General features: G+C 41.0%; 1 protein-coding gene across 4 annotated transcripts in view; it reads right to left on the bottom strand.

Annotated features, from left to right (window-relative positions):
- Nucleotides 1–25,045, bottom strand: part of ZNF521 (zinc finger protein 521) — a 273,940-nt gene that overhangs the window by 28,298 nt on the left and 220,597 nt on the right. For all 4 annotated transcript variants that reach the window (XM_032859736.1, XM_032859733.1, XM_032859734.1 and 1 more), the window contains one exon: nt 1,215–1,346. In XM_032859736.1, the coding sequence (XP_032715627.1) occupies nt 1,215–1,346 (132 nt within the window). The remainder of the gene's footprint in view (nt 1–1,214; nt 1,347–25,045) is intronic.

Here is a 25,045-nt window from a genome sequence, read left to right as displayed (position 1 = left end):
GGCTCCGTGATCAGCGGGAAGCCTGCTTCTCCCTCTCCCCCTGCCTGTGTTCTCTCTCTCTCTGTGTCTCTCTCTGTCAAATAGATAAATTAAAAAAATCTAAAAAAAAAAAAAAATACAAGTTGAATTAAAATAACCAGTTCCTTGAGGAGTGGCTGATGAAATGACTGAACAAGAAAGAGCCTCACAGGCAAATGTTGAAGCCACACTCAAGTACTACTTGAGGTAACTGGGCAATGAACGTGGCCCCTCTCTTATTTTGTTACAGGATAGAAATCTATAGGCTGAATGCAGTGAAGGTTAAGAATCAATGCCTGAAAGCTTGCTCTGCAGACAAAGAAGCCAGTTTTGAGAGAAGGATATATTTTTGTTTTGTTTTGCTTTTTTGTTGTTGTTGTTTTTTTTGTTTTTTGGTTTTTTTTTTTTTTTTGACAAATAAGGAGGAGACATATCCTTGAGGGGCTTGACCATCAAGTTCAAGACACATGCAAAATGATCACAGAGGATTTTCCAAAATAACTTTTGTCACTGTTGGAGGGAGTACCAGAAATGTGTGTGATCATATTTCAACCCCTGTGGGGTTCAAATTATAGTTTCTGATTTACATTTTTTTTTTTTTTGCCGCTGCTGTTGGAAACGCTAGTGCTATAGCATCCCAAAAAAGTTTCTTCTCAAAAGCATAAATTTGTATCAACTTCTACTTTAAAAATCCAATTTGATAGGAAATAAACGCCTCATCTAATCTGTTTTCTAGTTTCAAGAATTTGGGAGGGTTTTCGTAATATCTTTTGTATTTCCTATGGGGACTGTTACAAAATTCTCCACGTTTAAAAAACAGACATGGGCTGGGCAGCATGGCTGCTGTTCTAGTCAGACGCCTTGCAACTCAGAAACCGCTCTGAGCAGGCATTCTCCGTCTGGGTGACCTTTTAACACCAAGAGGAGAAAAGTGAGCAGAACATGGATGTCGTTTTCCAAATGGAAAAGTGCAAAGTTCTGCAGAAGCTCGAAATGCCATTTGTTCATTCTGACAGTTAACCTCCCTGCCCATTTGAGCCTTTAAGTAGGCGGCCATCAATAATGCTAATCAGCAGAAATCAAACATCTTCTCCCCAAATTGAACTGAAGTCCTGTCCGCAAAAGGCCGTAGCAGTGGGGATACGCTTTGGTAGGAAAGACATGACCCGGCCATGGAGCTCTCTAGAGTTTCCTACCTGTGAAGCAGACAGGGCACTTGAAGGTACCTCCCATCCCTTCGAAGCTATGCTCTATCAGATGGCACTGGAGTTTGGCAGGGGAGTCGAAGGTCTGGCTGCAGAGTTTGCATTCGTGGTTCAGTCCTTCATCTGTTAAGGAGAATACATGAGCAGAAAAGTTGAAGCTCACCTGCCTCTTTAATAGACGTGAATTCACTAAAACGGCACACATCGAACTATTTCCGTCACTGAGTAAAAATACATAGTAGCGTATAAGGTTGTTGGTTATCCGTTCACCTTACCTATGCATTTATAGCAACTTAAGACATTTCTGGAATTTAACCTCTAAAGATAATCAGAAGGTAGGGTTTGATTTAGGGGAATGCATTTTGTTCAGCTTTTAAAGCGTAATTAGATATCACTGATAAGGCATCTCCTTTTCATGATCATGTTTTTATGGCTGTGCATTTAGAAAGTCCTAAAGTAATGGACCGGTAGAAAAATGGAGCCCTTCTTCCTCAGGCCTCTCCTCTGGTTTACTTAGAAGGTTCTACAAGTTTCTATTTCTAACTATAAGGTTTTTAGTGGTACTCCCACAAACTTTCTTTTTCTATTCCCAAGATGTTCAGGCAATTTTGAAACATTATCAATGCTTATAGCATATCCTATAAGTGTTTTATTTTTTCTGCATGGGACTCTTGGTTCCCCACATCTTCTCGGTTCAGTGCTCTCTCTGCTTTGTGAGACAGTTTCAGTTTTACCCTATGATCTAGATTGCCTTTCTCCAAAAGAACATCTATGAGCTCCAAGCTCACTTTTGACTAGTCCTAGATTTTTCTTTGCTATCTTAGGGACAAGATGGCAGAAAAATATTCTGACGTAATAATAATTGCTACAAAATGTGCAACTTTTGTTGTTGATCGACACCATTATTTTTATGTTGCTTTTGCCTCATTAAAATGTTTCTGAAATATTTAAGTAATTAAAGAATTAATTTAATTTAATTTAAATTTAAGAATTATTCCAACTTATTTCAAATTGCAATGATAAATGAAAACCAGTAATGCTAGCACGAACAACTCACATTTCTTTAGTTTTCTGTGTTGCAGATACTGTTGTTCTACATGCCCACAGATAGACATTCACTTACCAACTATGATTAGTCCCATTTTATAGATGGGAAAAATGAGGCCCAGAAAGTTTAAGTGATTTTTTTTTTTCCCCTGAGTCACAGAGGCAATATTTGGTGGAGCCAGAACTGAGCTCCAGGCATCCTGGCCTCAAGGTCCAGGACCTTAGCAAATAGACTGCCATACACCAATGACTCCCAGACGACTTCTCAGAGAGAGGAAGGGCTGAGAGGCTGTGATTTAACCCAGCCTGTTACAAGTTACCCTTTTATCTTCTCCTATTTGCAGTGATTAAACATGTGATTAAGGAACATGAGTGTCAGATATTCTTGGGCTAGGAAATGAAAGGCATATTCACACCGTGGGGGTAACAAGTCTATCCTCCAAACATGTCTCCTCCCGTGGAACCCAAGTGCATGTGGAAGTCCTTCACCAGCTGCTATTACTGGCAACACAAAGGGTCAATTACAAAGTGAATTATTATTATCTAACTAGGAGTAAAATCACTCCATTTGTATTCCTAATCTTTCTTCTCACACAAGTACGAGTCTTTAGAAGCAGAGGATTGGAATTTGTAAAAAGAGAAGCAAAGCACTAATTAAGCCACCCAGTACTGTCTACATTTCACAAGAGATAAAAACCTACTCTGTATTTGGGTGGCACAGTAAATTCCTTGATTATAATTATGTAAGAAGGAGTTTAATTGTGCATACTGACATGACAAGGGGTTATACAAAAAGCTTTAGGGATTATATAAGATCAAGGGGTTTTCATCTGTTCCTTTCTCTCTCTCCCTCTCTTTTTCTAATCCTAAAGTCACCAACATTTTCCCAAATTTTAGACATTAAGAAATAACAGGAACACAATTTATTGTAGGGAACTGGGTCTGTAAGTTGATTAATAGAAATGGTTGTCAAATTTAAAAGTTTTCTCTTTTCTCAACGCTGCATACCTTACTTGGGTGATAAAAAGGTAACCAAGAGTTCAACTTTCATCTTTAACTCGTGTGTTTGGCACAAGAACCAAGATGTGGTCTATGGGTGTGAGCAGGTACACACACTTGTTGCAGAATTCTTAACCTTACAATATTTGAGAAGAAACATATATAAGCCTGGTTGGCTTTCTAGGAGATAAGACTGACTGTTCTGCAAACACAAAGTGAATTATGCAAGTTAGATCTATGTTTCTTGACTATGAATATTTTGTTTGGAAAACTATTAGGATAAATACACATGTGTACGACTACAAAGAAAACATCCTTATCAATTTTTATTTATTTCTTATCCTGAGAACAGAGAAGTGCTATCCCAAAACATTACATGATCCAAACTTAGTCAAGTGAATTCACAAGAAGGCGACACATAGTCAAAAAGCATTTACACATTATTAGGGCAGACTTAGTTTTCATGAATCCTGAACTCCGTGAAGGCACTAAGTGATGGCAATGATCATAACAATAGCTTCCAGCATTTTCAGAACTCTTTATAGTAAACAGCACATTTTAATATTGAAAAAAAACAAAAACATGTTGGGCGTTCTACCTGCCTTTCATTTTTAAGTTACATAAAGGTCTTTTCCAACAAGTAACTTTTCCTAGCTACTTGAGCAGGACGGAAAATGCATCTGGATTACTACACAGCAAATGGTAGATAAGCAAAAGCCAGTGTGCTCCAAGCTAGACAGGGCACACTATCTATGCATTTCTCCCACCTTTACTAACTTCCCTACTCATTTTCCCCGTGCTCACACTTGCTTATTTCCACAGGGCCGAATGGATAATGAATGAGAGAGACAGGACGACCCAAACCATTTTACCACTGAATAAAAGAACTCATTTTGTATTTTTTTAACTAAAGAAGGGGGCAGAGATAGTAATGGCAAACTAAGAAAACGTATTTATAATAAGAATTTCAAAGGTTTAACCTTACTTGGAGTCTCTGTTTATGTCTGCTCCCATACATTCTCTATTAACATCGTGTGGCGAAGAGCAGGGTCTTAATTTTCAAAGAAGTTCTAAAAAATCCTTGGTACTGGGGAAAATCTACCTTAGGTAAGCCCTGCTTCCTTTCAAAACGGAGCTTCTCTCCTCTTGCTAGCTGGTAGGAGTGGGTAAGGAACTGGGAAGTTGCATTGTGGTTTTAATTTAAAGTTGACGTTCATGAAGTGTCACTATCAACACCTCTGATTTCGGGCAAACTTGAGCCCCGGGCTCAGGATTTTGCCGACAGAGCTACAACTTGCACCTTGTCTTTTTATCTCCCTTCTTCCTAAAGGTGCCAAAAGCCTAAAAATTCAATCAAAGTAACAATTTCTGCTCTCCGGAAAGGTAGCAGCTGACAGTAATTGGATAATACAGTCTGAGTCATTTATTAAAAAGAGATTCTGAGTCAATTGATTTAATAACCATTACAATATTCCATTAAGGATATAATAGGCTAGTGCAGCCCTATTTTTTTTTATTGAGTTATAGATGAGATCTATAGGTGAAATTTCTAGATTTTTCTTCCCTTTTTGCTTATCTATAGTTTCCAGATTTTCCACAATGAGTATAATTTGCCTTTGTAGGTGATTTTTGAAAGTTAAAGACTAAAAAGCACTATCCTCTCTAAAGCCAATTACAACACTAAAATTCTGATGGCCAAAAGGTTTCAGAGGAAATGGGCAATAGGGGGCTCAGTGGGTTAAGCCTCTGCCTTCGGCTCAGGTCATGATCTCAGGGTCCTGGGATCAAGCCCCGCATCTAGCTCTCTGCCCAGTAGGGAGCCTGCTTCCCCGCGCTCTCTGCCTGCTGCTCTGCTTACTTGTGATCTCTCTCTCTCTCTGTCAAATAAATAAATTAAAATCTTAAGAAATAAAAGGGAAATGGGTAATAGTATGGAGGGCAGAAAAATTCTAGTTCTGAACACTAGGCTGAAGACTATTCTAGTCAAGTACATGTGAGAGCACGGAAAGGGAGGAAGAACCATCAGAGTGTAGATCAGACAACTGAATGAGAAGAATATGGAGCTTTTATTATAAACTTGCCTCTTTCCAGAACAAAGAGAAAACCCCTATTTATTGTATGCTGACGGAGGGGAGGACGCCTGTGGCCAGCACTGTTGGTCCAAGGTCAGGAAGGGCAAGAGTGAAGCTGTCACCACTGAGAACATGTTGGAGGCCAGCAACTTTCTGTCCTGGTGAACCACTTGAAAGCATGACCAAAGATGGCATGGCTATCATCGAGAAATAATTTCCCATGTATAGAAATTTCAGCTCAATAATTACTTCCATTTGTTAATCTGCATTTAAGTGTGAACATAAATGTAAACAGGAATGGAGTCTACATAGAAGACACTGATGCTAATGTAAATATTTACTCCACTATTAAATGTTTCAAAGGAAAAGAGTCTGAATACATAATTGCAAGTTACAACCTCAATGCTTTGGTAGGGAAAGTGATGATCATTTACAAAACTTTGTGCTATAAGAACAAAATCTGTTTGTCAGAGGCCAGTTCAAAGGGAAATGATCATTTCTATCCCTCCAATTTATAAAACGTGGACCAACACAGCTATTAATCAGTCAGCTTTGTAACAGAAAAAAATGAGAGTTGCCATTTGGATGCTCAAGCACAACTCAAGTTATAAGCTCCAACATGGCAATTGTTAGCTTAACAGAAGACACTGACATTTCAATATAAGCTTTAAACAAGAGAAACACTTTAAGCAGCCTCCAGACTGTGTGTCCCATGTTTATACTCCTTTTCCTTCAATAAAAACAAAAATCTAGAGCAGCTACAAGCAAATGTTCGGTGGTTGACTTACATGCAGCTGTTATCCCGGGAGTCACTGGGGGCCCCGTTGTATCGTCTGATCAACACTGCAGCCATTACGGAGGACCAATTTGTAATGGTTTCTAAGTAAAACTCCTTCTCTTATTTACCCTCGAGACTGGCCGGAAGGGTCCTCCAGCCTCTTCCACTGCATAAATCTATAGGCTAAAGTCCAAAGATACAAACCCCTCTCAGTGCATCATCCTAGGGCAGGGGCCATACTTAAAAGCTCTGATCTGACTGCGTGTATACCCTGCCCTTGGAATCCAAACAGAGGAATCAAACGCCCTGCAGGTGTAATTTTTCCAGTTTGAACACATATACCACTATATCCTTATATATATTTTTAAATCCAAGAAAACTATGCCCTAAACCAATTCCCAACCCCTAACTCTTTATTCGGCTTCTCTTCCCTGAGTTAATTTCCAAGCACACATTTATAAGCTAGGGGTCTGAGGAGTAACAAAGAAAAGCCACACATGACAAAACTCACCCTTCGGCTACGTTGGCTCACCCTAGAAACCAGGAGGAGAAAAATAGGCAGGCTGTACTGTAATTTGCCATGCACACAGCCATCGCGTCTCTCTAGGTCCACAGCGCTCAGACCACTATGATTTGTTGTGTTCTACATGGCGCATACTTCACTCCCACAACACAAACACGCAGGGGTGCTAATTTGGCGATGGGGACTATTACTTAGGATGCAAGGTCTGCCAGTAGATCAGTCACCAAGCCCCCAAAGTCAGGCCGAATTTGAGAGCCCTGAATATTACGTGAACCCTTTCCCACCCTAGCTAAAGAGCTCTGCCTGTTCCGTTGCACAGTGCAATGTGAAAACGAAGACTGACACCAGCTCCTTCCTGGATTTTCTCACTGGCACTACGGGAACGTGGGCCACTGTCAGGATTTCTATGCCACACAAGAGAGGAATATGAGATCCAAGTGTAAGACACACCGGAAGAGAGAAAGGGCATTGGGGATCCTAGGAGTAAATGAGCAGCAGGTGCCTCAACACTGACTAGCCACACGTGCCACCCTCAGGTGTCCCGAGAAAAGCCAAATGATATGCATCCCGTGTGTCTCAGCCAGAATTTTATTTCAAGGAGCCCTACAAGGTGCAAGGCTGCATTTAACTCAGTTACTCCCTGGTTTTGGCCCACGGTCTTAAAGGCTACAATGCTTTTGGACTTTAGAAGCAAAGCCACTGATCCTGACACTGTTATTTCCTGTCTTGAACTTCTCATTATCAGCAGGGCTGGAGCAGGAAATGATTCAGCTGGGGTAGGCTGCATTGTACCCAGCAGATTTTAAAGAGCCCAGGGGCTGCCTGGGGCCCCATAAACATCAGCAGCTTGGAAACTAGCAGGAGGTCCAGGTGGGCCGGGATGGGAGAGGCAGGCAGTGGGATTTTAGATGCTCTGAGATGCAGTATTGTCCAATTTCTTGGCTATTATTATCGGTCGTGGGTATTAGTTATTTGAACACGCTCGTGTAGGAGAAAACGCGGGAACACTGTTCAAACAATACATAATAAAACAACCCACTAAAAAGTGGCTTCCTTCCACCTGTGGGGACTCAGCAGCAATATTTTGGCACACGACTCAAATTAAGGATGAGCACGTAGACGGAAGATATCTTTCAAACCTGACCAGTGTGTTGGCCCCTTCAGGTCGCCAGCCTTCTCCGCTCTACTTTTCCTGATCGAAACATGAGCCCACAGTGGAAGCCTCAGAGAAAACATACAGTGCCAGCAAATAGCTTTAAAGTTAAAAGTCTGGGCTTCAAGTGTTTTCATTTAAGAAAAAAAAATCAGTTTTTGGTAATGCACTGATAAAATCACTTTGAGCTCCACTCACCCCTCTCCATAAGAAAAAGCATTCTTAACTAAGAAAAGAAGAAAGAAGCATATGTTTTTCAATAAAAATACTATCAGCCCTGAAAAAGGCAAGGGTGGGGAGAGGGTTGAGAGCGAGGACTACGACCAACTTAAGTCTGAAATACATGCCTTCAGTTTCTGTCTGTAGAAAAGAGAGTGGCTTTAAAAAAAAATTAGCTTGTGGTATAAACCTTTAACTTCAGTATATGCTGCTGCATTGCACAGAAAGGGATCTGGTTTACTTGAAGTCCATTTTCCCCTTTTTCTGCTCACTCGAATACATGAAAGTAACTCTTTTCTTTTACAAAGTTTTTGCCACCTAATCTTCAGTGGTGCAATGTTCTCTGCCTTGACAGCAAGTTTCTGACCACACGAGACAGTATAAAAACTTACTTCCCTTTGCATAATAATTAGACATACAAGATGATTGGAAATAGCATGTTTCTAATTCAGTAATGCATTTCATCTCTTGCCTTGCCTGCTAAGAGTGGGGGATGGCAGCCCAGGACATCTCAATACAAGGGAGTACCAAACTCGGGGTTTGGAGTTATTCATCAATTTGTGCCACAAGGCAAGTTTTAGGAGGGCAAGGGCTTTTGTCTGTTTGGTGCACTGATGTATGCCAAGTATCTAAAACAGGACAGGGCTCATAGCTAGGATGCAATAAATATTGAATTTATGGGGAAATACACACTTAGCTGGTCCGACATCTAATTTCAATCAGAACAAAAACACCAAAGCAATATTTATTATTTATCAATTGTTTTGTTTTGTTTTCTTTTTTTTTGTCTTTTTTTTTTTTTAGGATTTTATTTATTTATTTTTTTGACAAAGAGAGAAAGCACACAAGCAGGGGGAGCGGCATGTAGAGTAGGCAGAGGGAAAAGCAGCAGACTCCCCACCAAGCAAGGAGCCCGATGCGGGACTCGATCCTAGGACTCTGGGATCATGAGCTGAGCCGAAGGCAGATTCTTAACTGACTGGGCCACTGAGGCGCCCCTAGCAATTGTTTTAAACGTTTGCTTCATTCCTTTGTACATTAAACCCCAGGTGATGGCACATTTGGACTAACCAAATTCACCCTATACTGCTTGCCTTCATTATTTCCTGAAATATGATAAAAATCCTCTGGTGACTAAAACATTAGCAAAGTATAAACTGTCTTATCTGACAGTTGATCTCTGGCAAGAAACTGATGAGCCCAAATCTTAACCCTTCAAGAGGAAAAGCGCTATCACTCATTTTGTATCTGAAATACCGAAAAAGAACCTTGCGTAAAAAGGGATAATTACCTTTTATTTTCCCCAGGTCAACAGAGAAGGCTCAGCATCACACATCCATGAGCCCATAGTTATGTTTTTAAACGATTTTTATTAATAGTTCTGTATTCTTCTCTTATAAAGCTCCCTTCTTTTAACTAATTGGTTCAATCAGATGTGTGCATTGATTACACTCTTTACCTAAAATTTCTCTTGTTGGATATTAAATGCCTGCTATTAATGCCCTCCCATCTGAGACCTCTGACACTGCTTTAGCAAAGGTGTATTCACCTCCGAGCACTGTACGGAAGAAAACCGCAAATTGGTAAAATCGAAAGAGGACAGTTCATGCAGCATAAGCTAAGTAGAACCTGCTTTAAAGTTAAATCTATCAGGAAAACATCTTGGAGGACTGAGACAGTGCAACAGTCAATATTAATTCCGCACAGCGGTGGGCCAGCCGCGGGAGCCACACGCTGGACACAGTTCTCATCAGGTATGTGCTTGTGTTACTGTTGCTGGCTTTATGGTAAAGGGTCAGAGCCTTTTCTTTTGTTTACCTTCTTCCTCTTGGCATAAAGCCACTCGTTATCTGAAGGAGAAAGTCTCCAAACGCTGAAACGCTGTTCATCTTTGCTAGAAAGCCTGCCTTGCAATTGCAGATGATTTTAAAATAAAAATAAAAATAAAAATAAACAAACAAAGAAATGGAACAAGGTTCGGCAGCTTCTGCAAATATCATGGATCTCAACAATCCTGCGTTTGTTTGTTTTTTTTAGCACCCACAGGTTCAAGACAAGAAACTAGTCAGGCATTTCCAAAGCTAATTATCTTTCTAGGAAACTTCTGTTATGGACAACTTTTTGCCAAGTCATCTAAGCTGTGGCGTTTAGAATCAGGGTTCACCACTGAAGCACAACTTGAAGGGACGATGGGTGGCGTGTGAAGGTAGGAAAGGGGCAAGGATCTCAGATCTCCAGGGGACCTTATCCTGCTCCTTCTACTGGGTGGAAGATAATATGCAGAAAATCCTAAGCAGCAGTGCAAAAATCAGAATACTGCACATTATTTGCAAATGACTCACATTTTTATTGTTCTATTGGCGTGACCTTAGAAACTCGGCCTTGAAGAATAAAAAAAGGTAATGGCGCAATAAGTGTCGTAAGATTTCTAAAAACAGTTTATTGGAAATGTGCTGTGAAACTTGAATTCTTCTAATCAAATGATGCCACCCCTTAGAGAAATTTTCCTGGGCATTATTAAAGTGATATACTGCAGTACTAGTTAGAGCTCCATAACCTTTAAATTGCCTGATTGTAATTAAGGCCACTAGTTTTATTTAGGAAGGTTCAAGGAGGCTCCATTTAAGTCGGCTTAACTAGTGTGAATTTAATGTCACGCTGCCAGAAGGCAGAGGAGCTCTCTGGCCTGGCTGTTCCGTGGCACAGGCAGCTGTGGGGTCATGAATTCTAAATTAAGCCCAGATTTAAAGAAACTACAGCTATCAGGACGTAGCTGGGTGTGTGCAAGTACGCATCCCCGTGGTAGCATGTGTACATCACTCGTTCATCCATCCATCCATTCATTCATTCACTGCACCGGCAGTTTCCCCATCTGGGAATCGAAATACGTTTGATTATTTATCGCATGAGCAGAGGGGGTTTATAGTTACCCTTAAAGGCATAATGACCGCTCTCATTGAAAGGTGGGGCTTAAGACAATGTCCAATCGGTATTAATGATTTAAAAGGAAATGCGCTTGTAACAAAGTTGTAAAGGAGGGAACGTTGCTCGCACTATAAAAGAAATCCTAAGCAGGAAAATTTACAGTTAGCTGGATGAGGAGGAAAGGAGGAAAGGATGAGGGGACTTTTGGACAGGGCCGCGAAATGGAGCACTGAGCATAACACATAAACTTCATCAAAAGGGCAGCAAATCAAGGACTGAAAACAAAAGATAAGAGAAAATGAAGGGACTCGATGCACAGACTAGCAGAAGCAAAGAGTAGCAGCAGAAAGAAAACACTTAAGGATTTGACCCGTGTTCAAAATTTTACTGGATGTGAGCTCACAAACATTCATCTCTGGATAGAAGGCTGGCACTTTTCTGTAGCTCCAACGGCAATAATGATAAATGAATTTCTGTACAGCCAAGCGGCTCAAGCCGCCAACTACGTTACCACTATATAATTAATAACAATAAGCTATTAAAGAGAACAGCAGGTTACAACTATAAGGTGTCAAAATATATTAGCAAAGGAGAAAGCCGCAACAACACACTTAAAAGAAAAATAAACGTAGAGTGTGTGAACCTAGACACTGGCTTCTTTCGCGCTCTATTGTAGATAAAGCTTTTATGCTTAAAGAAAAATAGAGGATGGCATAAAACTACTATAAGGTGATTAACGTCCCTCCAAAAGCAAATAACGCTCCCAGGGTTCAGAGAAATCTAGATAGTGATATGGGAAACATGATTGGGAGGGCCCGGGAGAGTTGGCTGACCATGATTTGGTGTTATCCCTTTACTAAGAAATATTCTAATAGATACCTCCCTAAACTGTATTTGTTGGCACAAGTATGTTCAACGATCCCAGAACATTGTGCTTTTTTAGTGTAAAATGAAGAAGCAATAAACCAGGAATGCGTAGGGGGAAAAATGAAAGGGTAAATGTTATGTAATTGGCTAAATGCTGGGATGTTAGCTAAAGGTTAGAAGTGGCCATGGAGACGATCTAATTAACTACGGACTTGTTTAAAAGATGAGAAACTTGAGACGAGAGTAACTGACACACTCATGATGGCAAAGCATTTGGTCATGGTCAGTGCCAGAATTCAGTGTGCTCGAAGCCAACACCACACCGTCCCGCCAAACCCTCACTTAAAAAAAAGCTTCCTCCTTCTTAAGTACAGTGATTTAAGCTGTTAGTTAAGCTAAGTAGGCTACTGTCTTTCTAGATCTCTTAGTGTGTGACGAGTTCTTTCTATTTCCATGCCTCCTGGGCACCCCTTTGCTCCTGGACAAGACAAAGGCTGAACTTATTCCAGTCCATTTTACCTTTATCACTTACTCCCCCACTCTGCCCGACCACGGTTAGAGTCTCTCTTGCCCTTGTTGGGAGTGCTCCTATCGCTTCAGAAGCGAAGTGAACCCTTGACTAATACGCAGCTCCTACTGGTGATAGAAAGTTAAACTCCCTTTTTCTCCAGATTCTGCAGAAGAGTGAGGAACACCATTCTTGGTAAAGTGCTTTGGTCTGAGCTGTCAGTGTGAAAGAAATACTTGTGATTCAACCCATGATGGAGAAGGCATCCATGGTGGAATGTTGATGTTTTCTCTCAATGGCCAATAACCTCTTGATTTGGTTAAACCGTCACCTGACACCCTATAGAGATTGGCCTGGAGCTTTCCTTTATGGAATTATAATTATTCAGAAACAAAGACTGATTTCTTAATTCTATTCTGCCTACAGTTAATTATACTTCTTTAAGTTCCTGATCCATTCCCTGATAACGGTACTAAATTGAGTATCTGAGAAGAAACTGGAACTGCACGTATATTCCTAAGTGTGTGGCTTACTAAAAAGGTAATGCCATAGTTATGTATGGAAAATAGGTTAGCTCAATATGTTCCTAACCTACTTTCCTCTCTTGGGCATCATTCTGGATACACCAACACATTTAGGCACTATATGCTGAAGCCGAGATGTTACTGGCATACCAATGAATCATGCTCATTTCTATTTCCTTCTGTCTGTTTCCTGTCAGTCAAGAGCAAGTGAGAGATTATCATCTATTGAGATGGGAAAAGAGAAGGAAGAGAAGGAGAGGCAGAGAGGGAGGGAAGGAGGGAAAGGAGGTATGTCAAAAGATTTCTGTTGTAACAAAGATTTCTCTCTAATTTCTACTTAGCTAGGAAGTATAGTGAAGTTCAGATGCCTAGGTGTTTTGTTAGGTCGAAAACCAAAGCTAAAGACTATGAAATGGGCCTAACAAAAACCAGCATTAGTTAATAAGTGTATCTGTTAAATGAAGAATGAGACATAATAATTAAGGATTGCTCCTTCTTAGATAGCAATTCCTTCCATTACCTTCTGCAAAGCTGTTAATGTTTCTGAGTCTATAATGCCAAATTATAAAGATGTTTTGGGCACAATAAATGTTTAATCCCCTATCTTTATGACAATTTTTCTAAAACCTGAACCAGCTCATTCCAGATCTGTTCTAAAAACTTAAATATTGTATACTGTGTCAGTATTTCAAAAAAGGCTGATGATTTTCTGACCCAAAAGGAAATCTATTGAAAACAATCACTAAAATATCTATCGATGGCTTTAAACATTTTATATATTTAAAAGGTCTGCTTAGCCCCTGTGTGATGTGAGGCAATCAGCATAGAATTCCAATGCTGTCTTGAACAATTTAAGTAGAAATCTGATACTCGATTATAACATTTATGTCCTTTCTGAAAATAAATCATATTTAGCTCACTTATCAGTTTCACTCTCAGTAAAGAAAAATATAAAAGTTGAGGATAAAAGGTACCCTACGGTGATGGCTTGGCCTTCTACTCTTCCTCGGCTTTGAAAACGCAGAAGCAGTGTTTGGTTTCTTAAAGACAGAGATTAGCATGAGAGTTTTTATATCTGACAGTCTTAAGAAAAGTAAATACTTTGTATAATACTGTAGGATGGTAACTGTTGGATGAGAGAGGAGGCAAACAGTCTGACATGAACCCGCAGAGAAACTTCTTTTCTGAACACTGGAGGACAGACAGCTCCGAAATTAAAACAAGAGTAAGAAAATACAGACTAGCATTGTATGAATGTGCAAAAAGGAACAAAGGGCAGTAACGATTTTTAGCATATTTTCAGCCAATCACAGTAACTAACCATGCAAAGATACTTAGGTGAGAAGAATGCCCAGTAAAAAAAATACACTGTATTCCTTGGAATGGGAAGAGAAGTTTCCTTAATTAAATGTTGGTCCAGCTACTTCAAAGAAATAGAAATAAAATAAAACTGCAGAGAATTAGACATACCTAAGACTGTCACAATACCTTTCCACGCAAACACATGATCAGTGGGCATCTTGACCTGATTAGTTCATTCTGAGCCTCCTCATTCTGCCTGTTGGCACCCATACTACAGGTGGACACCGTCTCAAAAGGGGACAGCCTGAGCAAGGGGAATGATGCAATCAAGCGATACCCAGGGGCCCTCGAGTCTGGGCATCTGTCTTTTGAAATGAATATTAGAAATTTTGTCTTAAAGTGGTAACAGCAGGGAAATTCCAAATCAAACTAGTCACTGTGGCCTGAACTCACCCGATTAGGTCTACATATTACCTCATCTACTGCAAAAGATCATACTTTGTGCTCAGGCCAACATGACTTCCAAGCATAAGAAGTTGAATGGAGTGTCTACATGGTGCCAACTCTGTCCCCACCCGCTTCTGAAAGTCCCTTACGAAAGAGGCTCTTATCAATACTAAGTCAATTACAGTGGTACATTTTCCTCTCCTTACCTCTACCTGAGGATGATTGTGAGTGGCCTCCCTGTAGTTACATAGCATTTCGTAATTTTCAAAATGTGTGGCGTGGGTGTATAGAGATTGATTCCCAGTTAATCTGCTTATAAATATGGATTGGTCTAAGGAACCCAACTCCTAAGAAGATCCTACCTAGTTTGCTCAAAGTCACGTGTGTAGTTACTGTGAGGAGTGGGCTCTAATCTGAGTCTACAGTCCAGATTATGGAGAAGAAAAATAATTAAATTTCAATGTGTCACCAAGTGTTTAGTTAAATCATCTATGATAATTAGTTTACTAGGTCCCTGTGCTCAGGGAGGCTGGAGAACACCCAGCAGCTTGTGCTGATAATATGTGTTTAGTTAAGACAATGAATCACAGTAGGGAGAAGAAAATTAGAAAAATGTACCTTCAGCAGAGATTTTTCTGGTTATCTTACTGGTTTATCTTAGTGCCCTTTTAAGGTTTGAGGCCAAACGTGGGATGGTCTTTTCCTTTTAGGTTATTTTCAAATTTATCAAGATTGAGTTCAAAACTTGGCATTCAAAAATCTGACAAATTCTTGAAGAAATAACATATTTCAGTTTTGCTGGTATCGGTGAGAAACCCGATATGATTCATTTTATTAAGTAAATCTGTTGCCGAAAACCAAAAAAAGTCATTATTGTCAAACTGTGTGAAGCAAGGCAGAGTCATTTGTTTCTCAACAAATGGTACCAGTTACAAAAGCTGTTTTCTCTTCCTCATGCGGAGATTTTCACATAGACTCTTAAATATAACCGACTGAGTTGATTTGGAAAATACCAAGAAAACCATATACTGTGCAGCTCAAATGATTGGAGCTAACAAAAACAAACAAACCCTTCCCGGCCCCCAGAAATGTAAATAAAAAGTTAGATTTCCCTGTACTACATTTGATTGCATTAATTGATGTTTAAAAAAAAATCTGTTGAAAATAAAGCCCAGCAGTAGCATTTTTCTTTCCTAAATCACAATAGCAGCACATTACAGACATTACCAAAAGGTCCCCTGGTACGATTCTAAAGTTCCACTCTGAAAGTGAACGCACGTACTGTGAGCTCTCCGCTTTCATCTCTACCCTCCCAAACATGTCAGAAAGCAGGTCACAAAGGCAATCGAGCCTCTTTGCACGCTGATTAAATATTAATTTCGAAGAATACTCAGAGATGGGATGGTCAGCCACTAAATCCCGTTTCATTTATAAAAACAAACAAACAAACAAACAAAATCTAATTCTAAAATAGGGTTTGAGCTCTGATAGGCAGCTTGCTATGACGGAGTCCGGTTTGTAATCCGTCCTTGTTCCACTGTCATGGAAGTTGTGGTCACAGTGAAAGGACAATTCCTGAGCCTTGTGGCAGGCACTGGGTAGGCCTGGGATCCTAGCCAATGCAGACTTCCACCAAGGGCTTCCGCTGACTTCCGCTGCCATGGGGAGAAGAGGTCGTCTTTATAAAAGTCACCACAGATATTGTCTACAAAGCCTCTCTTCCCATGTGCCATGGTGGAGGGATTTTATAAACTCAGGCTTAGGAATCCCTTGCTAGGGAGTGAGCTGCCCAACCCTGCCACTGACAAGCTATTTGATCTCATCTGTGTTGTCTCATCTTGCCTTTGTCCAACCTTGGGTCCAAAGGGGCCGCCAAGTCCCTACCTCATGGGGCTGGGTGGCAGGGGAGACAACCGAGATCCTCTCTATCGAGTATCTGGCACAATGCCTGGCTTCTAGAAGGTACTCTGCAAATATCAGTTATTTCTGCTACTCAGCATCAAAATTTTGCTCCCTTTGTTGAAATATCTTATATCAAGTGTTTTAACTCTTAAGACTTCGTTGATTGCTTTTGTTCCCGTGTATTTCTCCTGCCCTCCTCCACAGAGAAAAAAGGGGGAAGATGGAGAAGAAGCCAGAGGGTGTGGGGCTGAGAGAAGCGTGGTTTCAGTGTGTTTAGACGGAGGAGAGAGGGCACGTCAGAGCTCCATGGAGGTTGTTTTCTCCTTTATGGTCAGTTCTGTTAGCTGCCCCAGAGCAGTTCTGCATCTTAGAGGACTTGAGAGGTAGACAGGGGCAGAGACACTGAGAAGGCTCAGCAGAGGGCTGTCAGTGGGACTGGGAAAGGCAACGTGGCCTTCAGAACCATGGGGCCTGCCTTCTGGGCCTTCTTGGCTCCTGGACATTGGCCAGGGCTGTCAAGAGCAAGGGTAGCTTTGGTCGGGCTCATAGACATGTGGGATTCTTTGGGCCGATCCAGTAGAGAACTTTTGTTAGTTTTTTAACGTAACCCAGACATGTATGAGGAAATCTCAGCATATGGTAATGATAAACTTTAAAACAATACCCAGAAGATGTTAATGCTCTTAAATTCTCCACTTTTTGAAAACCTCTTCCTCTCAAGGCATTGTCATAATACTGGCTATTGTTTTTCTCCTTCATTCTTCTCATCTTCTTCTCCTCAACCCAACTGGGCATGTTGTATGTATGTGTGGGGGGATGCAATGATTTAGATAATCTCTCAGCATATTTGTTGCGATGACAGAAAATTAGTTCCCAGATGAGGAAGAAGAGTACAGCTTATGTGGAAAAAACTCATACCATTTGCTGTTCCTCAGGCCTTAGTCCCTAGCCAAGCCTTTTCCTCTCTCCCTCAGCATTCATTTCTCCTGTGAAGTCCTACCCTACTTTATAGGATTCTTAGGACATTTACCACATTCTCCCCCACAGCATAAAGACATACTTTTTATTCTCCCACAAATACATTCCTTCTTGATGATCCTCCTTATCATTTACTAGGTTTCTTCTCAAGACAACTGTTTTCTCATCGTTGTTGAATGATGAACGGAAGGAAGGAAACGAGAAAGGAAGGGAGAGATTGAGGGAGGTAGGAAGGAGCCAGATGTGGGAAAGCACTGTGCTGTGAGAGGTTTTGAGTCCACCTCTGGCCTGGGTAGGAGTAGATGGTTGGCTCTTCTTTGTATCCCCAAACAATTCAACACGTAGTGAAGGAGATCTTTTCAAATTCCTACCAATCCTCAGCCAGTGACATACCTCTTGCCTAGCTTTGACACTTTTGATCAACCCAAAAAGGTAAAAAATAAAAGCAATACTCTATACTTATTTCCATCTAAAACACAATAATGTTTTCCCCTTTTCTAATGGGGCCCAATGATTGCCTGCTAGTGTTCTGGTCAACTTCACTTTCTCTTGACAAGCAGAAAAATGATGCGGTCCTCTACATTCTAAGGCTGCTACCATTTTCCAGGTATGGTCCTCTGCTTCATCTTCCCTAAACATTTTTCTTCCTTTTACATTTTTAAGTTTCCAGGAGAAAGAATGGTCGTAACTAGTACTTTCAATGCTTCTGCATTGCATAGCCTGTCCCTACTGATCTGTGGGCAACCTGGTTTTCTTTCTTTAGAAGGCTCCCTCACTGTAATGTCTAGAAATCAGAATATATGAGAAGCCACTGAGTTTTTAAAAAATTCTGAAGATTAGCCTAATTTCACAAACAGAATCAATAGCTTCTATGGAAAATACACTTCAAAACCTGAGGATGAAATATCTTCGCTGGGCGTGGAACTTACCCTTGCCCCTCAAGACCTTTGCCCCCCTACCCAAGTGCATAATATCTGACCAGCAGTGCTCAGGAAAAGGGACACCCTTGGTCAGCTGGTGAACGATGAGTGGACAAGAAGCAGGGGCCCAGCACCCTGTGCACCAACGTGATGCCTTCCCCAGTCTTAAGGGACTAACCTCCCCATCCATTAGCCTTTCCAACTCCCACTTTCCCAGGCACAGGCTTTAGTCTTCTCATTAGCAATGAATTCCCTGCCTCTGCGAGGAGCACAGATGTCAGGCGAGTCTGACCCAATATCTGGCTGATCAGATGCTGTTTACTTTCCTAAGCCCGAGGTTTTAGTGCATCTTGAGATGAGGCAGTGGGATTCTTCTCTGGCCGTCCTAGTTGAGCGGAAGCAATGGAATGCACAAAAGGCCCATGGATGGACAGAGTGCCCCCCCCCCCCACGCCCTCTCCACCAGCCACAAATCTGGGTTAGACAAGGGCTGCTGCTTTCCATGGGAAGCCTCCCTGAAGGACAAAGGGTCCAGACTGCTTCTCTGCAAACAGAATCTGCAGGAGGCTCTGGTCCCCCGAAGCAACCAGGCCTGTGTTGGCACATCCAGCCCAGGGCAAACGGCCCACTCTCCGGTCCTCTTCAGAAACCGTTGTTTGTATGGAATTAATAAGTCAGCGCATGCATGCCTACGTATGTGCATACATACATACAAATATGAAATGAATCTCTTTAATAATTTGAAGAAATCATCTCAGCTCATATATGAGACAGTCGTCAGGGACCCGTGACAAAGAGGCCTTTGGGTTTTCTCTTTACCTTTGATCTACATTATAAAATGTTAATGCCCACCCCAGCAGAGCCCCTTCCCAGAAACACCCCCTTTCTCGAAAGGCTTACCCCTGCCCGCCGCAACTTCCACTCACACTCCCCAACCCTGGTGAAGCGCTGACTTTGAGCTCATGCCCAGAAGCGCTGATGCTTTTAAACAGGGCTCAGCTCAACTGCTAAATAGAATTTATTGATGGTAAAGAGCACAGCGGAGATTAAATTGTGGCAGTTTAATAATAAACCACTCCCATCCTCCGCATCTTGACGTTAACGCATATACTTAGCGCACGAAACTCAACTCCGAGGGTTTTGTCTCTAGCAGGGAACGTGGGGTTGGGGTAGTATCCACGGAATCTCTAATTTCGTGTTGATTAGGTAGGAAACAGCCACAAGCACATATTTTGATATCTCTATTAACAGCCTGTTCATGTCTAACTGCAAAAGTTGGTTGTACTTCTTTCACCATCTTTGCCCAAGACAGACCAGTAAACACAATTCCTCTCTCTATAATTAGCCTTTTCTCTGAGGGCCCCGAAGTAAGTCTGCATGCCGTAGATTTAATATCCAGCGCTATATCCATATGTGCTGCCCTTGCCTGGTCCCAGAGCATATAAACTCCCCTATTAGCAGCCTTGACTGCTTAATTATGCAGATTTTTTTTGTACCCGCCTGCCTGTAAAATTACTGTGTCTAACCTTTTTTTTTTTTTTTCCTCTTTGCACCATGCTGGCCATTCTAATGAAATCGGCATAGGGGAAAGGGCCTGATTTGCAGTTATGGAGGCTGGATCGCGCTGGCAATCTGTCCTTAGTGGGAGTTACAAAAGAAGTCAAATGCCTTCATCTGGTTCTACCCTATCATCCCCAAGGTGATTGAGTTCACTTCCCGATGCTTCCCAAGTTTTCCTCGGGCTGTCCAATCAGCACGTCCACCAGGGAGCCTGGTCTAGCTTGCAACAGTCTCTGTATCTAGTTACAGCCCCACCAGGGACAGTCAACCATCCACCCCCAAGCCTTCAGATGAAAACCTTTTCTAACAAGGCCGCCCAGCGCCAATGAAATAACACACATCTGCATATCCACTGGGTCCCATGTTTCTTGTGCTCATGGATTATGTATCTTGCAGCCTCTAATAAAGAAATGCAGTTCTTTGTTTAATGTTTATCTTGTGCTTGTTAAGCAAATGCTAATGTTGTATCAGAATGCTTTAGTGCTATTTGGGTTTTTGGTGATTTACTACAAGACAATCTGCTGTGAAGTAAATTTAGAGAGAGGGAGAAAAGGGGAAAAATCATTCCGGTTGAAAGGGAGAAAAAGAGAAAGGCTTGACAGAAAAATCAAGGAAAAAGGAATGAGACAGTGTAGGGAGAAGGAGGAAATGAGAGCGTACTCAAGAGACCCAGCAAAGCCCGCGATGGAGAGACAGACAGGCGGCAGAGGGACAGACACACACAGACACATCCGTGGGGGTCCGGCAGGTGGGGGGCAGAGCAGGGTCTTCTAGAAATCCCCTAGCCCCCGGCTGACATACCCACTTTATCACTGGACAATCTCAGACTCAAAGCCAGAGAATAAACCGAGTACAATTTCCAAAAGGGATGAGATGATAACTTCCCCTTCAGTGATAAGGTAAACAGTGTCCTGAAGGGTAAACAAAAAATAAAACAGCCTTTTTTTGTTGTCTGTCTTTATGCCCTGATGGTGAGTACTGTGCACTGTTATTCACAGACCACAGGGAAGCCCTAAATTTAATTGTTCATGCCTAGCTCTGCTAGAAATAGGCAAAAATAATCAGAACCTCCCTCCTCCCAATTTCGGGGAGAGGTGGGGGTTGGGGAAAAGAAAAGAGGGTGGCAGCTTGAAAGCTGGTGAATGAATGCCCTTTATTTATCCTTTGGCAAGACGGGATGTGGATATCCACAACGCAAACCTTTCCCGCCTGCTTTCCAAAGCTTGCAATCCTGTTAGGAAAGAGGATGTCATTTTTATACTGAGAGATCACACATTTCCGCCCTCTTCGCATTTTTGATAGGAGAGATCAAAGTGCAATTTACAAAAAGTGAAACTAGGAGTCCTGTATGTTTTATAATTACAGTGATTATAATTTCTCAAGAAATTGTGAGGTTAACGAGGTCTTAGACGTCTGTGTCTTACAATATACAAAGACTACTGATAACAGATATTATCTTGCAATATATACAAATATGGAATCACTGTGTTGCACACCTGAAACTAATATAATGTTTATATGTCAAGTATATCTCAATGAAAAAAAAAAAACAGGATAATGATGGAGCGAAGAGAAAGGTAGGTAAGATAAATAAATACTTTGCTCGGGAGGTATACTTGTCACAAATCACAGCCTTTCCCTTTCTCTTCTCTCTGCATTTCACAAAATAAATCAATACATTTCCAAAAGGATGAAAGACTCTAAGTGGATAAATGAAAAGCAAACACCTACCACACGAATACACACTCTGTCAAGTGAAAATTACATCTGCACAGAAGAATGCCATGTTAGCTTTCTTCCTGGGTAAACATCTCTATCCTTAACACACTATAGAAGCTGAGGATAAATTTAGTCTTCGTGATTAATACAATTAATTATAAGTACGCTGGTTCTTCGGAAATACCTCAGCGATGGCACAGAAGTTTCCATGCAAAGTGTTAGCTACTGGTTCAGAAAAAGGATGTGCACCATACCTTACTCTTTCTTTGCTGAAAACATTTTTTTAAAGGCTTGTTTTATTTTCTCTCTGAACATTATTCTCCTTGATGAATTTGCTGCTTTCTAATGGTGCTCTACTGATTCAGAAAGGCTGAACTTGAAGCCCTTGGTAGGCCAATGGAAGAGAGTAGAAAGGACAGTGAAAGCATCCATTTGCTACGTGAATAGCTGGAAATCCAAAGTCTGGGATTCCCCAAAGTACTGCCTCTTAAGTCATGTAGGGCTCTCTGTAGAGCATGAAGCTTAATTACTACCATGAGCGTGATTTGGGGATGTGACACTTGTGCTCTGGGGTCTCACCAGAAGGAATCAACATACTTCCATGATTTCATTTCACTAAATAATATAATCATGACAGATTTCATTTAGGCTCAAAGCAAGACCTACTGCTGAATGGTCTCTCTTCCCATTGTCTTGTCCACTTGGTCCCCATTGGGGGCTATTATCAGAATTGGAGTTTAATGTATCTCTTTTCCCCTTTAAATTTAACAGAGGGTCAAGAAAGACTGAAAAAGGAAATCAATGGCACATTTCATTAGTCGGTTCTTAAAGCAACGGCAGGCTGTGAATCATGGGGCTTTGCTATTCACAAAGTATGACAAAAGCTCTCCAAATAATAAATAAAGGCAAAATAGCATGTTTGGATCTGTCCTCTCCATGACTTATAGGACATCCCATTCTTATCACTTAATTCACATTATACTCCCATGAGGTGGCTGTGTCCTGTGCATTATACTCTCCATTATATACTTAAGAAGACAGAAGTACTGAAAGACTGAAAAATGTTCCTCAGAAAGGAATGTTTAATTCCAGATCACCTGCCTTCCCCAGGGTGTGGGGTTCGGGAGAACTCAGGCTGCTCAAGAGCTTGGTGCCCATATGGTGACAGCTTGCTTTGAGGGGGAACTGGACTCCAGTGGGTTTTCAAAGAGCTTCATCTCACTTTCTTTACCACAGTAATGTCAGCAATACTCAATCCATCCTGACCTAGACACCCAAGCATTCAATGCAGTATATTTCCAAAGATAAGCACTTAGGATTTAGGTAGTGAAAAAACCAACAACTTGAATACAACTACATTTTCACTCTGGAACTTTAGTGACCAGGGTGCCCCAAGGGCAATGGGCGACTGGGGAGATGTGATGTTGTGGTATTTTCCAGCAGAACCAGAACACTGCACATCCACATGCTAAGACTTTGAGACACTTCATGGAGAATAGGATATTGGAGTAGTGGCATCACCCCCAAAGCAATGCTAAATGATCCTGGAGCCCTCTGAAATGCTGTTGGAATGGAATCCAGGGTTAGAATAAGACAATGTGTTCCTTGTGGTGGGGTAGGGGGGCTAGAATGAGAAAATGGGTTCTTGGACAATGACAATTAGACTTAGAAAATGAGTTGCATGGGGGTTTAGACAGATTCCAGTTGAGCCAACTTCTGAGAACTACTTCAGTAAAAACGCAAACACACACAAAACCAAAAAACTAATAAAAGGCAACTCTTAAAACTCAATTTAGAATGACTGAATACATTAAAACCTATACTTTCAGGAACCACCCTACACACAAATTTTCTAAGACTTGTGGGATGGGGGTTCCACTTTGGATTAGTATAATAAGCTCTCACTAGAATGAACTTCCTACAGACAGCAACTATAAATTCAGGAAAAAATATCAAAACAAAACAAAACAATAACAACAACAACAACAACAACAACAACAACAAAATAACAACCAATTAACCTGAAGGCTTTGGCATGTGAATAAAAGCAGGCAGAGTCTGGAGCATCAACCCTTCGAAGAAGGAAATAACACAAGATGAATTTTCTAGTTTTTATAGATTTTAGCTGTTCATGGATGCTGAGAATTCAATAGAAAACCATAGTATTTTTTGAGAGTCCAAGGCAAGCATAGCCATGAAAAAGTAAGCATAAAACCTTGGAAAAGAAAGTCTCAGGAGGGGGTGGGGACAGCACAGTTTTTTAAAATAAAGATTATATTTATATATGTGAGAAAGAGCATGAGATGGGGGTAGGGTCAGAGGGAGAAGCAGACTCCCCGTTGACTGGGGAGCCTATATGGGACCTGATCCTGGGACTCTGGGATCATGACTTGAGCCAGAGGCTATTGTTTAACCAACTGAGCCACCCATGTGCCCAAGGCACAGCACAGTTCTGTGTAAAACCCCGCTCAGAACTCTGGCTGAGTTCTGAACCATACAAATGCAGTAAGCAGCTCACTTAAGGAATTTTTAAAGAAAAACAACAAAAAACTGAACTAACATTTGAGCTACAGTCCAAGAGGTAGAGTTTGCAGTTTGTGTCCAATCAAGTTATTTGCCTCCTAAAGCAAAAATATCCACACTCTTTGAAGGAATATAACAGAATCCAGAGTATCTACAATGTAATATTTACTACATCCAAGATACACTTTTAAATTACTGGGCACACACACAAAAAATAAAAATGTGACACATTTTCAAGAGAAAAGACATCAATTTAGATGTTAAAATTAGCATCCAAGGACTTTAAAGCAGTCATTAAAACTATGCTCAATGACACAAAGGAATATACACTCCTCATGAGTAAAAACACAGGAAATCACAGCAGAGGAAGAGAATCTATGAAAAGTTACCAAACAGAAACTTCAAAACTGAAAATTACAATTTATTAAGTAAAACAACCACTCTATGGGCTTGAAAGCATAATGAATATGATAATGGAAAAAGTCAATGAATATGAAAAATAGATCAATAGAAATAATTAATTCTGAAGAACAAAATATTTGAAGGGAGCCCATGGGTGGTGCTCCTGGGTGACACCTGGGTGGTTCAGTTAGCTAACTGTCTGCCTTTGACTCAGGTCATGATCCCAGGGTCCTGGGTTCGAGCCCCATGTTGGGCTTCCTGCTCAGCAGGAAGCATACTTCTCCCTCTGCTTCTCCCCCTGCTCGTGCTTTTTCTCTCTCTCTCTCAAATAAATAAATAAAATCTTAAAAAAAAAAAAGAAAGGAATGAACAGATCTTCAAGAATCTGTAGGGCAATATCAACACATGATAATTGTTGTACTAAGGAGAGGAGCAAGAGAATGATAAGAAATAA

The sequence above is a fragment of the Lontra canadensis genome, unplaced genomic scaffold (assembly GCF_010015895.1).
Source record: "Lontra canadensis isolate GAN:19392208 unplaced genomic scaffold, GSC_riverotter_1.0 scaffold17, whole genome shotgun sequence".
Lineage (NCBI taxonomy): Eukaryota > Metazoa > Chordata > Mammalia > Carnivora > Mustelidae > Lontra > Lontra canadensis.
This window is presented reverse-complemented; position numbering and strand designations above follow the sequence as displayed.